We start from the raw sequence: 14,863 nt of genomic DNA, 5'->3' as shown, positions 1-14,863 counted from the left end.
TCTGTAAGTAGAAATTGTCTTCTTCCTTTCTAATTTGTATGTCTTTTATCTCCTTTTATTGCCTGTCACCCTAGCTAGAATCTCTAGTATGAAGTTAAATAGAAAAAAAGAGAGTGGAAATCTATATCTTCTTCCTGATCTCAGGAGGAAAGGATTTGCTCTTTCATCCTTAGGCATGGTATTAGCAATGAGCTTTTTGTTGATATACTTTATCAGTTAAGAAAATTCCCTTCTTTTCCTAGTGTGTTGAATTTTTATTTTTAATCATGAAATGGTGTTGGGTTTTGGCAAATAAATGCTTTTTATGTATCTGGTGAAATGGTTATGTGGTATTTGTCTTTCATTTTATTGGTGTGGCATATTACCTTGTTTTTTGGATGTTATACCAACCTTATGCTGCTGGGGTATCTTTATTTTCATCTGACGTTAGTGTAATAAGTGTAATATTTTTATCTGACCTTAAAATGATAATGATAGCCTTAAAGAATGAGTTCAGAAGTGTTCCCTCCCTTACATTTTTTGGAATAATTTGAACAGAATTAGTATGAAATCTTTTAAAAGGTTTGGTAGAATTCACCAGTGAAACCATCTGATCTGGGAATTTTCTGTGTTGGGAGATTTTAATAGCTGATTAAATTCATTTATCATGGGTTGAGATTTTTTATTTATTCTTGAGTCAGTTTAGGTATTTTGTATATTTCAGAATTTGTACTTTTCATCTTGGTTATCTAATTTGTTGAACAATTGTTTATAGTATTCTCTAGTCATCTTTTAAATTTCTGTATGGTTTGTAGTACTGTCTTTACAAGTCTGTTGCTGTCTTCAAAAGAGTCAGCTTTAGAGTTAGTTGAATATATTGTTTAGTTATGCCCTTAAAAGTATTTCAACAATAATCTTGATTATTTCATTCCTTCCTTCTCCTTTTGGATCACTCGGCTATACTTTTCTGTATCCCTAAGCTGTAAAATTGCATTGTTGGTTTTAGATGTGTCACCATTTTTAGTATAGGCATTTACAGCTTTAAGTTTCCTTCTGAACTTTGTTACATTCTGTGAGTTTTGGCATGTTATGTTTTTGTCTTCATTTGTATCTGGATATTTTCGGATTTTCTTGTGGTTTCTTTTTTGATCGATTGGCTCTTCAAGAGTGTATTGTTTAATTTCCATGTGTTTTGAATTTTTCAGTTTTCCTTCTGTTAATTGAGTTTTAGCTCCATCTACTGTGCTGGGAGAAGATGCTTTGTATGATTTTAATGTTCTAAAATTTATTGAGAGATGTTTTATGACTTGGCATATGGTCTGATATGTTGAATGGTCTATTTGTAATTAAGAAAAATGTGTATTCTGCTGTTTGGGGGTAGAGTGAACCATATACATCTGTTAAATATACTTGGTTCATAGTGTTTTAAGGGTCTTTTTTATCCTTGGTGCTCATCTATCTAGATGTTCTACCATTATTTAAAGTGGACTATTGAATTACCCAACTATTAATAAAAAACTATTTCTTCTTTCAGTTCTGTCCTTTATATAATTTAGGGCTTTGGTTTTGGTGCATGTATGTTTACAGTGCTTACATCTTGATGAATTGACTCATTGATTAACATATAATGCCCTCTTTTGCCTCTTATAACTGTTTTTGACTTAGTCTTTTTTGTCCAGTATTCTTACATTCATCCTAGTTCTGTTTTGGTTTTTATTTTCATGAAGTACTTTTTCTCATTCTTTCATTTTCATTTTTTTTTGTGTGTCTTTGGATCTGATAGTCTCTTCTAAAAACTTGTAGTTGTATAATATTTTCTTCATTCTGTCTCTGCCTTTTGATAGAATTTAATCTGTGTACACTTAAAGTAGCTACTAGTAAAAAAAGATTAACTTCTGCCACTTTATTGCTTGTTTGCTCTATGTCTTCTAGATTTTTTTTGTTCCTCATTTCCTCTATTACTGTCTTCCTTTGTGTTTAGTTGATTTTTTTGTAGTGGCACATTTTGATTCCCTTCTCATTTTTGGGTATATGTTCTGTTGATTTTTTTTGTGGTTACCATCAAGATTATATTTATCATCCTAAACTTATAACAATATAATTTGAATTGATACTAACTTATTTTCAATAACATAGAAAACTCTTCTGCTTTGTTGCTTTTCCCCTCTATTTCAAGTTGTTTTTGTCACCAGTTACATCTTTATAAAATGTGTGCTCTGTAATATAGATTAACAACTTTTTATTTTTGGCTCTGAAATTATATATAGGATAAAAATTAGAGTTAAAACCAAATATACAACAATACCGCATTTTATATTTGCCCATGTATTTACCTTTACTGGAGCCTTCATTTTTTCAGATGGCTTTGAGTTACCATTTTACGTTCTGTCTGAGGTATTTCCATTAGCATTTCTTATAGGTTAGATTTCATAATGAACTCCCTCAGCTTTTGTTTATCCGTGAATGTCTTAATTATGCTCTGATTTTGAAGGACAGTTTTGCTGGGTATAGAATTCAACATTGACATTTTTTCTCTTAAAACTTTAAATATATCATTTAAATATATATCATTGCCTTCTGACTTCCATGATTTCTGATGAGAAATCAGGTGTTAATTTCATTAATGAGCCCTTGTGACTAGTCATTCTCTTTTGTTACTTTCATGATTCTCTTTTTGTTTTTGGCTGATTTTGAAAAGTTTAATTGTAGTGTATCTTAGTGTGGGTCTCTTTCTGTTGATCTCACTTGGAGTTTGTTGTGGTCTTTGGCTTTATAGATACATGTATTTCATCAGAATTGAGAAGTTTTGGGCCCTTATTTCTTCATTGTTGTGTCTGCCCACCCCTTCTGTCTCTTCTCTTTTTGGATTCCCATAACGTACATTTTTGTCTGTTAATAGTGTCCCACTGTTCTCTTAGGCTGTATTCAATTTTCTTCATTCGTCTTTCTGTTTCTCAGAGTCAATAAATTCACTAGTTCTATCTTTTAGTTTGCTCACATTGGTTGACCCCTCTGGTGAATTACTCATTTTGGTTATTTTAATTTTTACCTCTAGAATTTGATTCATGTTTATAACCTCAGGCTCTTTATTGATATTTGTTTGGTTTATATTAATACATTGTTTTTCTGATTTCCTTAATTCTTTTACATATTTTTCTTTAAGTATACTTGAGATAGTTTTAAAGTTTTGCCTTGTAGATCTGATATCTGAGTTTCCTCAGGAATTGTTTCTGTTAATTTTGTGTTCCTTTGAATACGCCATATTGTCCTGTTTCTTTGTATGCTTTGTAACCTTTTCTTGTTGTTGAAAGTTGGGCATTTGTGATAACAAATATATGATAAAGCTAGAAATAAGATCGTACCCCTTCCCAAGACTTTGCTGCTTTCTTAACTGCTGAAGGCTATGGTAGTCTTTGTTTAGTGCTTTGGTTTACTTTTATAAGGTGTTTATTCTTTACTGTATATAGTCATTGAAATCTCTGTCCTTTAGCTTTAGTCTACTCTTTTTGTGACCGAATTTCACCTTGACTGCCAACAGCTAAAATGAAAATACAAACAAAAAGAAAAAAAATCACATACACAGGTTCAAAACAAGTTCCTTTCCCAGACCTTATAGATTGGCTCTCTAATAGAACATTCCTTTAATACTTACCCAGACTTGCATTGAGCTCAGGGGTTATCCCCAAGTAAAGTGCCTCTGGATTTTGTGAATATGCATCTTTCTCTGGAGATATGTGTGGACTTATAAACTCTCCCATGTGAAAGGGTTTTTTTTGAATGTCTTAATTTCCCAAAGAATTTCCCACAACATTTAGTCCCATGACTTAGGCATCCTATTGTATATCATAACCAGTCATCTTTTGCCCTGTGCAAAGGCATCTGTGGTTTATTAGTTTACCTTATAGCATTTTTGAGCCATGATGAAGTGGTTGGATGGCATCACCAACTCGATGGACATGAGTTTGAGCAAGCTGTAGGAGTTGGTGATGGATAGGGAAGCCTGGCATGCTGCAGTCCATGGGGTCACAAAGAGAGGAACACGACTGAGTGACTGAACTGAACTGAATTCCACTTTTCCAGTCTGTGTTCAGAGTCTGGTCAGAGATAATCCCTTTGCATCATTCCTTCTGGTCACCACTAGACCAATTAGAACAGACACATACAATAATTTGCTAGGAAAGTTTTTTTTTTTTTTTTCTGTTCTTTCCCAAACCAGAAAAGATCACCTACTGGGAACATTGGCTACTGCCACTATATGAATTATACTGTTTTAAGATTCTTGGCTTTAAGATAGCTAGTGTGCTGAGAATAAGCTGTGGAAGGGCTTATAAAAAATTCAAGAATATTTTATCTGTTTTTTAAGTTGCTTTTTTTTTTTTTTGGTTCAACATTTTCTTTATTATTGTAAAATTTTGAGTTTTCCAACATTGGTTCTGGACAGTTTCTACTATTTTTTTCCATTTTTTTTCCCAGGCAAGAGTGCTTGGAGCTACATACTCTGCATTATGCAAGTGTCATTCATTGCCTTCATTTATAAATGGATTAGTATTTTTACTGGATATAGTATTCTGTGTTAGCAATAGATATTGTATTCCTGATACTGTATCCAGATACGATATTCTAGATGTATAGTATTACTGGATATAGTATTCTGTGTTGGCAGTGTTTTTCTTTGAGTATTTTTAATATGTTATCTCTGTCTATACTTTCCATTATTTCTGAAGAAAAGTCAGTTGCTAATCTTACTGAAGTGTATTGGAAACAACGAGTCATTTTCTCTTCTGGTTTCTAACAGTTTCTCCTTGTCTTTGGCTTTCAGCATTTTGACCATGATGTATCTACTCATGATCATCTCTGTTTATAAATAGTAGTTAGAGAGTTTGTAGTCTTTCCTGGATGTGTAGATTAATGGATTAATGTTTTTCATCATTGTTTGGTAGTTTCCAACCATTATTTCTTTTGAGTATTTTTTCTGTTCCTTATTCTATTGCCGTTCCTTCTGATGGTCCCATTATGCTTATATTGGTGCATTTAGTGGTGTCCAATATTTCTCTGTGTCTATTCATTTTTATTATTTTTTTGATAGATCTTCAAATTTTTTGTTCTTATTCCTACTAATTCATATTAAAAGTTGAGCTCTTCTAGTAAGGTAATTTTTTTTTTCCATTTTAGTGACTGTGCTTTTTAGTACCAGATCTTCCATTTTAATGTTTCAAAACATCTTATATACTTTTTTGGTATTTTCTATTGGATAAGACTGTCATTTTACTTTTTTGATAAATATTGGTACTTTTAAAAACATGATTTTCTTTTGTTTTTTAAGTATACTTATAATGTCTCTTGAAATCTAGTATCTGAATTTTCTCATGGACAGTATCTGTTGCCTGGTTTATTTCCTTTTTATGAATGATGCTTGTCTCTTTCTTGCATGTTATATTTTTTTTTGTTGAAAAATGTACATTTAAAATTATATTCTGTAAAGTTAACACCATCACAAATGAAAAGCTATCTATGTCTTTCACCTTCAGTATACAACTACTAAAACATCCATAGCACAACAAAGATGTCTCTGTTCAGTACATCAGGATGCTGGAGAATTCTGTGTATCTGTGCACTAAAGGTGGTTGGATTGGAAAATATGAAGGATGCTGAACCAAGGGAACAATGGAGGCATGTTTGCAGTCCTGTTCTATTAACACCAGCAGCTGTGACCACAATCTCAGAGAATCTGACAGTGGCAGAGGAGGTGATGCACATGATTCTAGCCTCCTGGCCACAGTAGTGCCTACAGCCACAAGCAACTGGGCAGCAGTGATAGTGAGGCCTTATACCCTATACCTCCAGCCAACAGAGCAACCATTACTCTTGCCCTTCACTTGCACATCTGCAGCAGTGCAGCTTACGACACTGAATGCTACAGAGGTGCCCAAAGGAAAATTACAGCACTGGACACCACAGAGGCACCCACAGGAAAGTTATAACACTGGATACCATGGAGGCATCTGCAGGACCCTGCCTCCTCCTGCCTCCTCCTGCCTCCTCCTGCCTCCTCCTGCCTCCTCCTGCCTCTTCCCTCATAGTTGTGGAGCCTGCAATTCAGGATCCCAGATATGAGGGAATAGCCCACCATCCCAGTGCCCCAGGCAGCAGCAACTATGACACTTGCGGAAACAGGGCACCAGTGACCCTAGAGACACAGGAAACGATAATGAAGGCACAGGGCCACACAGAGGCCAAGGAACACGGAAAATGCAGACTCTCAGATATACCCAGCGGCAGCCAAGTAAGAGAAGCCCAAAACTTGTACTGTATCACCACCTACTGCAAATTAAAAGAAAGACTTCTAATTTCTGACCTGTTGAATTGTTAGAATAAAGCAGAAAGGTGTTCCCTACTTCTGTGTGTCAGCAGAGGAAAAACTTATCAAGCACCATGAAAAACCACAGTAACACTACCACAAAAAGAAAATTACAGTTTCCCAGAAACTAAGGTTAAAAGTCGTGGAGTGTTTCAATGTGATTGATAGAGAATTCAAAATAGCTTTCATGAAGAAACTCAATTAGTTAACATGAAAACTCAGAAAGGTAGTTCATTGAGCTCAGGAATAAAGTTAATGAACAGAAGGAATACTTTACCAAAGATTTTAAAACTAAAAAAGAAACAGAAATTATAGAACTTAAGAACTCAGTAAATGATATGAAGAATGCATTATAAAGCGCTGGATACAGAGCAGATCATAGTGAAGAGATAATTAGTGAGCTCAAAGATGGAAATTAAGAAATGATACAGTAGAAGAAGAAAAAGGATTGAGATATGAAAAATGAGAAAATTCTACAATAGTTATTCAACTCATTTAGGAAGGGCAACATTAGGGTAAATGGGTATACCAGAAGGAGAAAAGAAGGAGAAGGGAGCAGAAAATTTATCTCTGATAACTGAGAGCCTCCCAAACGTGGAGAAACAACTGGGTATACAAGTCCAGGAGGCTAAGAGAATAATTACCTCAATGCAAAAACTTGGTCTAAGACACGTTTCATTAAATTTTCAAAAGTCAATGACAAAGATTTTGAAATTCAGCCAGGATAAAAAAAGATGGTAATCTACAATGGCCAATCTAGACAGCATATTAAAAAGCAGAGACGTTACTTTGCCAACAAAGGTCCGTCTATCAAGGCTATGGTTTTTCCAGGAGTCATGTATGGATGTAGGAGTTGAACCATAAAGAAAGCTGAGCACAGAAAAATTGATGCTTTTGAACTGTGGTGTTGGAGAAGACTCTTGAGAGTCCCTTGGACTGCAAGGAGATCCAACCAGTCTACCTAAAGGAAATATGTCCTGAATATTCATTGGAAGGACTGATGTTGAAGCTGGAACTCCAATACTTTGGTCACATGATGCGATGAACTGACTCATTTGAAAAGACCCTGATGCTGGGAAAGACTAAAGGAGGGAGGAGAAGGGGATGGCGGAGGATGAGATGGTTGGATGGCATCACTGACTCGATGGACATGGGTTTGTGTAAACTCTGGGAGTTGGTGATGGACAGGGAGGCTTGGTGTGCTGCAGTCCATGGGGTCGCAAAGACACGATTGAGCGACTGAACTGAATTGAACTGAACCTCCAGGGGAACCCCCTTAAGGCTATCAGGAGATTTCTCAGTAGAAATCCTACAGGTCTGGAGGGATGGAATAACAAATTAAAAATACTGAAAGATAAAAGCTATTACCCAAGAGTACTCTATCAAGCAAAGTTATCGTTCAGCTATGAAGGAGAAATAAATGTTTTCCAAGGCAAGGAAAAGCTCAGGGAGTTCATCAAAACTAGATCTGTTGTACAAGAAATATTGAAAAATGCTCTTCTATCAGAAATAAAAAGGCAAAAGTACATGTATTTTAGCAAGGGAATAAATAGAATCAGAAAAATTTAAATCTTTATTCACATAGGCTTCTAAATATTTTATTATAGCAGAAACGTTAAAGGGGAAAAAATAACTATAGCCCCTTGCAGTTTGGCAAAAAACTCAGAACATATAAAGGGATAATTTGAGACAGCAAAAACAAAAGGGAAGAGGAAAAGGGTGTAATCCATAGCCATAAATGAAGATGCTATCAAAAGAAAAAAAGAGGATTTTTACAATTGATATATTTTACACAAAACCCACAGTAAACACAAAATATAAATCTACAGCAGAGACATGAAAATGAACAAAGAATAAACTGAGAAAAGCATCACAAAAACCCAGCAAACCAAAATGGCAGACATAAATACAAATAAAAGAAATGATGGAGATATACAACAACCAGGAAACAAAAAGTAAAATGGCAGTACTTAGTTTTCATCTAACAATTATAATTCATGTAATGCATTGAATTCACCAAGACACAGAGTACTCAGATGCATTAAAAAATAATAAGACTATATGCTGTCTCCAGAAGACTCACCTCAGTTCTAAAGACAAGTGCAAGGTGAAAGTGGAGGGATTGAATATGATACTCCAAGCAAATGATATTGAAAGGTAGTCGATGTAGACATAACTCATATCAGACAAAATATACTTGAAGCCAAAAAAGGTAATAAGAGACAATTTGGACAGTATATAATAAAAAGGGGACCATTCATCAAGAAGATATAACACACACACATATATTCACACACACACATCTAACATAGAAGCACCAGAGTATATGTGAAACAGTTACTAACAAGCCTAAAAGGAGCAATTGACCATAACACAATAGTAGGGGGCTTTAATACCCAACTTACATTGATGGATAGCTCATCCAGACAAAATTCAGTAAGGATACAGTGGTCTTAAATGATGCATTAGACCAGATGGATTTGATAGATTTGTTCAGGATATTCAATCCAAGTGCAGCAAAATGCATATTCTTCTCAAGTACATATGGAACTTTTCTCAAGTTTAGACCATATATTGAAACCAGTAAACCACCTGGGAAGCCCAGAGATCATAATGGAAATCAATTAAATGGAGACTAAAAAGACAATAGGAAAAAAGATAAATGAAATTAAGAGATAGCTCCCTGAAAAGATAAAATCAGCAAATCTTTAGTTATGCTCTTTAAGAAAAAAAAGACAAAGCTCTAGTAAATATAGTAATGAGTGAGGAGGCATAGCAGTGAATACCACAGAAATATGAAGGATTATGAGAATACCATGAACAGCTCTATGTCAACAAATTGAACAAACTAGAGAAAATGGACAAATTCTTAGAATTATACAACTTCCAAGATTGAATCATGAAGAAATAGAAAATCTTAATGGACCATATCACTATATAGAAATTGAAACAATAATCAAAAAGCTCTCTGGACCTGGACAACTTCACAGATGAATCCTGCCAACCATTCAAAGAAGATTTAATATCTATTCTTCTCAGACTCTTCCAAAAAACTGAAGAGGAAGTTATGATTCCTAACTCATTTTATGAAGCTAACTCCACTCTTATACAAAAACCACACAAAGACAACACACAGAAAAAGAAAATTACAGGCCAATATCTCTGATAAACATAGATGCAAAAATTATGAACAGAGTATTAGCAAGTCAAGTAAAACCGTACATTAAAAGAGTCATCACCATGATCAAGTATGATTTATCCCAGGATATAAAGAGGTTTCAACATCTGCAGATCAATCAACAGGATACCACATTAAGAAAATGAAGGATGAAAATCATATGATTATCGCAATAAATGGAGAAAAGGCATTTGACAAGATTCAGTGCTCATTGGTGATTAAAAAACAAAACACCTCTTAACTAAATGGTTATAAAAATAACATACCTCATCATAATAAAGGTGTAAATGATAGATCCACATCTAACATCTTACTCAATGGTGAAAAACTAAAAGCTCTTTGTCTAACATCAGGACCAGAACAAAGACCCCTATTTTCACTCTTATTCAACATAATATTGGAAGTCCTAACAAGAGCAATTAGGCAAGGAAAAGAAATAAAAGGAGTCCAAATGGAAAGAAAGAAGTAAAAGTGACACTGTTTGTGGATGACATAATTTTATAAAATGATAAAAAAAGCTCCACAAAAAAGCTATTAGAAAAAATGAATATGACAGACTTGCAGGGTACAAAATCAACATACGAAACTGTGTTGCATTTATGTATGTGAACAATGATTTAATAGAGAAATTAAGAAAACCAGTTCTATTTATAATCAAAACAAAAGAATGAAATACTTAGGAATAAATTTAACCAAAGGTATAGAAGATCTGAACATTGTTAATAAATTGGAAAAAATAAATAAATTAAAAAATATTCTCTGCCTATGAGTTGGAATGATTAACATTGTTAAAATATCCATATGACCTAAAAATATATAGGTTCAATTCAATCCATTTCAAAATCACAAGGACATTTTTGACACAAACAACAAAAATTTCTTAAATTTATAATGGAACCACTAAAGGCCTTGAATAGCCAAAGCAGTCCTGAGAAAAAAGAACAAAGATAGTGGTATCATAATCCATGATATCACTTAAACTACAAAGCAATAGTAATCAAAACAGCATGGTATTTTCAGAGAAACAGATACATACATCAATGGAATAGAATTTAGAACCCAGAAATAAACCCACACTTATACAGGGAATTAATAGACAACAAGGAACAATAAAAATACAATGGAGAAAGGATAGCCTTTTCAATAAATGATGTTGGGAAGCCTGGATAGCCACATGCAAAAAAAAAAAAAAAAAAAAGTGAAACTAGACCACTGTCTCATACCATTCACACACAAAAGAAAAATGGATTAAAAATTTAAATGTAAGTCATGAAATCATAAAACTTTGAGGATAACTTGGGTGGTATGCTCTTTGAAACTGGTCTTAGCAATGTCATTTTGGATATGTCTTTTCAGGCAAGGGAAGCAAAAGTAAAAATAAACAAATGGCACTAAAGGTCCGTCTAGTCAAGGCTATGGTTTTTCCAGTAGTCATGTATGGATGTGAGAGTTAGACTATAAAGAAAGCTGAGCACCGAAGAATTGATGCTTTTGAACTGTGGTGTTAGAGAAGACTCTTGAGAGTCCCTTGGACTGCAAGGAGGTCCAACCAGTCCATTCTAAAGGAAATCAGTCCTGAATATTCATTGGAAGGACTGATGTTGAAGCTGAAATTCCAATACTTTGGCCACATGATGCGAAGAGCTGACTCATTTGAAAAGACCCTGATGTTGGGAAAGATTGAAGGCAGGAGGAGAAGGGGATGACAGAGGATGAGATGGTTAGATGGCATCACCGACTCAATGGACATGAGTTTGGGTAAACTCCGGGAGTTTGTGATGGACAGGGAGGCCTGGCCTGCTACGGTTCGTGGGATCACAAAGAGTCGGACACGACCGAGCAAATGAACTGAACTACATCATCCTAAAAAGCTTTTGCATAGGAAAGGATACTATCTACAAATGAAAGACAATCTACTGCATGTAAAAGATATCTGCAAATGATATATTTGATAAAGGGTAAAATCTAAAATATATAAATAACTCATACAACTCAACAGGAAATAAACAACCCAGTTAAAAATGAACAAAGGACCCGAATAAACATTTTCTGAAGGAAGATGTGTAGATGGACAACAGGCGTATGAAAAGTTGATCATCACTAATTATTACAGAAATGCAAGTCAAAACTACACTGAGGTATCACCTCACTCCTTTTAGCATAGCTCTTTTCCAAAATACAAGAAATAATATGTATTGTTAAGGATGTTGAGGAAAGGGAAGTCTCATATGTTCTTGATGGGAATGTAAATTGGCAGCCACTGTGGAAAACAGTATGGAGAATTCAAAAAGTTAAGAATAGAACTGCCATATGATTCAGCTATCCTACTTCTGGGTATTTGTTTAAAGAACACAAAAGCACTAATTAAAAAAGATATATGTACCACTATGTTCATGTGGCACTGTTTACAATAGCTTAAGATATGGAAACAACCTGAGTCCCTATCAGCCAATGAATGGATAAAGAAGATATGGTATACTTATGTGCATATGTACACACACACTCAGTAGAATACTACTCAGCTGTCAAAAAGATGAAATCTTGCCATCCATGACAATATGGATGAACCTTGAGGGTATTATGTAAGTAAGGTAGTCTGATGGAGAAAGAAAAACACCGTATGATTTCACTGATTTGTGGAATATAAAAAGACAAAAACAAAATAGATAAACAGAAACAAATACATAAATTCAGAGAACAGAGTAGTGCTTTACTGGAGAAAGTTGTGTGGGGGTGTGTGAACTGGATAAAAAGGATTAGCCACTTCATCCCTTCTCTTGCCTCCCTTTCCTACCGTCTTTCCTTCTGTCTCTCTTTGTATCTCTTTCTTCCATCCATCCACAAACCTACTGATGTATATATATCATTACTCTTTTCTAATAAATGGGAATTTAAGAAGCACAGGTATACCTCAGAGATGTTTTGGGTTTGGTTCCAGACTGCCACAATAAAGTGAATATTGCAGTGAAGTAAGTTACACAAATTTTTTGGTTTCCCAATGCATATAAATGTTATATTTATGCTATCCTGTATTCTGTTAAGTGTGCAAGCATTATGTCTAAAGCAACAATTTAGAAACCTTATTTTAAAACACTTTATTGCTAAAAAAAGTCTAACCATCATCTGAGCCTTTAGTAAGTTGTAGTGCTGTCCTCGGAGAAGGCACTGGCAACCCACTCCAGTACTCTTGCCTGGAGAATCCCATGGCCGGAGGAGCCTGGTAGGCTGCAGTCCACAGGGTTGCTAAGAGTTGGACACGACTGAGCGACTTCACTTTCACTTTTCCCTTTCCATGCATTGGAGAAGGAAATGGCAACCCACTCCAGTGTTCTTGTCTGGAGAATCCCGGACAGGGGAGCCTGGTGGCTGCCGTCTGTGGGGTCGACCCGCACAGAGTCGGACACGACTGAAGCGACTTAGCAGCAGCACCAGCAGCAGTGCTGTGCTTAGTTTCTCAGTCATGACTGACTCTTTGCGATTCCATGGACTGTAGCCCACCAGACTCCTCTGTCCATGGGATTCCCCAGGCAAGATTAATGGAGTGGGTTGCCATCCCTCCTCCAGGGGATCTTCTCAACCCAGGGACTGAACCCAGGTCTCTCGCAATCCACAGGTGGATTCTTTACTATCTGAGCCATGAGGGAAGCAGTTAGTTGTAGTAACATCAAATATCATTCATCACAGATCACCATACCAAATATGATAATAATGAAAGAGTTGAATTACCAAACTGTGCAGAGACATGAAGTGAGCAAATGTTGGGAAAATTGCATTGATAGATTTGAGGGAAAATTGCATTGATAGATTTGATGCAAAATTGCCACAGTCCTTCAATTTGTAAAAAATGCAGTGTCAGTGAAGTGCAATTAAAGGAAACATGATAAAATGAAATATGCATGTACTCGCAGTGTTATCTTGGCTAAAAAGCAGTATTTTTTTTCTTCAAAAGTTCATTCTAGTTACTACACAGTGAATATATGAGGTATGGGAGCATTTCTAGACTATAATAGATTTTTAGTGCTTGACCTAAAACTTGTTGCTCAGTTTTGGATTGGAAATAATGAATGTATGGTGTATTTTTGACAGCTCAGCTGGTAAAGAATCCACCTGCAACACAGGAGACCCCAGTTCAATTCCTGGGTCCAAAAGATCCACTGGAAAAAAAAAAAAAAAAAAGATCCACTGGAGAAGGAATAGGCCACTCATTCCAGTATTCTTGGGCCTCCCTTATGGCTCAGCTGGTAAAGAATCTGCCTGCAAAGAATCTGCCTGTATAGTCCATGGGTTTGCAAAGAATCAGACATGACTGAGCGACTTTCAGTTTTTCACTTTCTAGTTTTAAATAAAATATTTAATACTTTATGAAAATAATTTAGATTTTATATTTTTGAAAAAAAGTAACATCAATTTTAAAATTGTTTCAAAGTGAATAAACAGTTTACAGAATTATCAGGAGGAAAAGGCCAGGTTTGAAGAACTTTAGGTGAACTTTCACCACAATCAAGTGAACTCAGCATGATCTGAATCTAAAACATCATAAACTTATTATTTTTTTTCTCTACCATTTTTTTCTTCTCTGAGTGTGTTTATGTATCTGCATTTAAAATTAAGACAATAATAAAATATCTGCTATTTGTATTGAGTAATATTTAAGTAAATGAGTTCTTTTTTTGTTTATGTAATTAGCAACTTTTTTTATTATATAGTCCTTCCTTTATTGCAATTTTAATAAGTAAATTTTTACATAGATTTTCAATTTTATTTGCTTCAGATTCTTAACTTTCACACCAGGAGACCATAATACTTTTACAGTTTCTGAAAAAAATGACCTGTGATGGGTGTAAAGTTTCTTTGATTGTACTAACATTCTTTTAATTAAATGAAAAAATAAAGTAAAATTGAAAACACTATTAATTTTTCACTGTTATTTTGTGGATTTTTTTAGTTAAATATGACAGTTTTATTTATTTATTTGATATTTATTATATTTGATTGTGATATGAATGCTCTAATTTTAGGCCTTTGAAGACAATTTAATTGAAGCAAGAAAAGAAATTGAAGTATCACAGAGTAAATATAATGCACTATCATTACAGCTGAATAATAAACAGACAGAACTTATGCAGAAGGATATGGATATTACCCTCGTCAGGCAAGTACTCTGACTCCTTAATTTAATTTAACGTTGTAGAGATGTCCTTAGTTATGTAGAATGCCAGCATTTTTATCTTTATTTTTATATTTATTGTTAACACTCCAGACTTCCCTGGTGGCTCACACAGTAAAGCGTCTGTCTACAATGAGGGAGACCTGGGTTCAATCCCTGGGTCGGGAAGATTCCCTGGAGA

General features: G+C 34.8%; 1 protein-coding gene across 2 annotated transcripts in view; it reads left to right on the top strand.

Moving 5' to 3' along the window:
* CNTLN (centlein) overlaps positions 1–14,863 on the top strand; it is a 319,886-nt gene that overhangs the window by 108,885 nt on the left and 196,138 nt on the right. For both annotated transcript variants that reach the window (XM_043890767.1, XM_043890768.1), the window contains one exon: positions 14,534–14,667. In XM_043890767.1, coding sequence (XP_043746702.1) covers positions 14,534–14,667 — 134 coding nt within the window. The remainder of the gene's footprint in view (positions 1–14,533; positions 14,668–14,863) is intronic.

This window comes from Cervus elaphus, chromosome 29 (assembly GCF_910594005.1).
Source record: "Cervus elaphus chromosome 29, mCerEla1.1, whole genome shotgun sequence".
Lineage (NCBI taxonomy): Eukaryota > Metazoa > Chordata > Mammalia > Artiodactyla > Cervidae > Cervus > Cervus elaphus.
The sequence above is the reverse complement of the archived record's forward strand: the minus strand, read 5'-3'. Positions and strand labels throughout refer to the sequence as shown.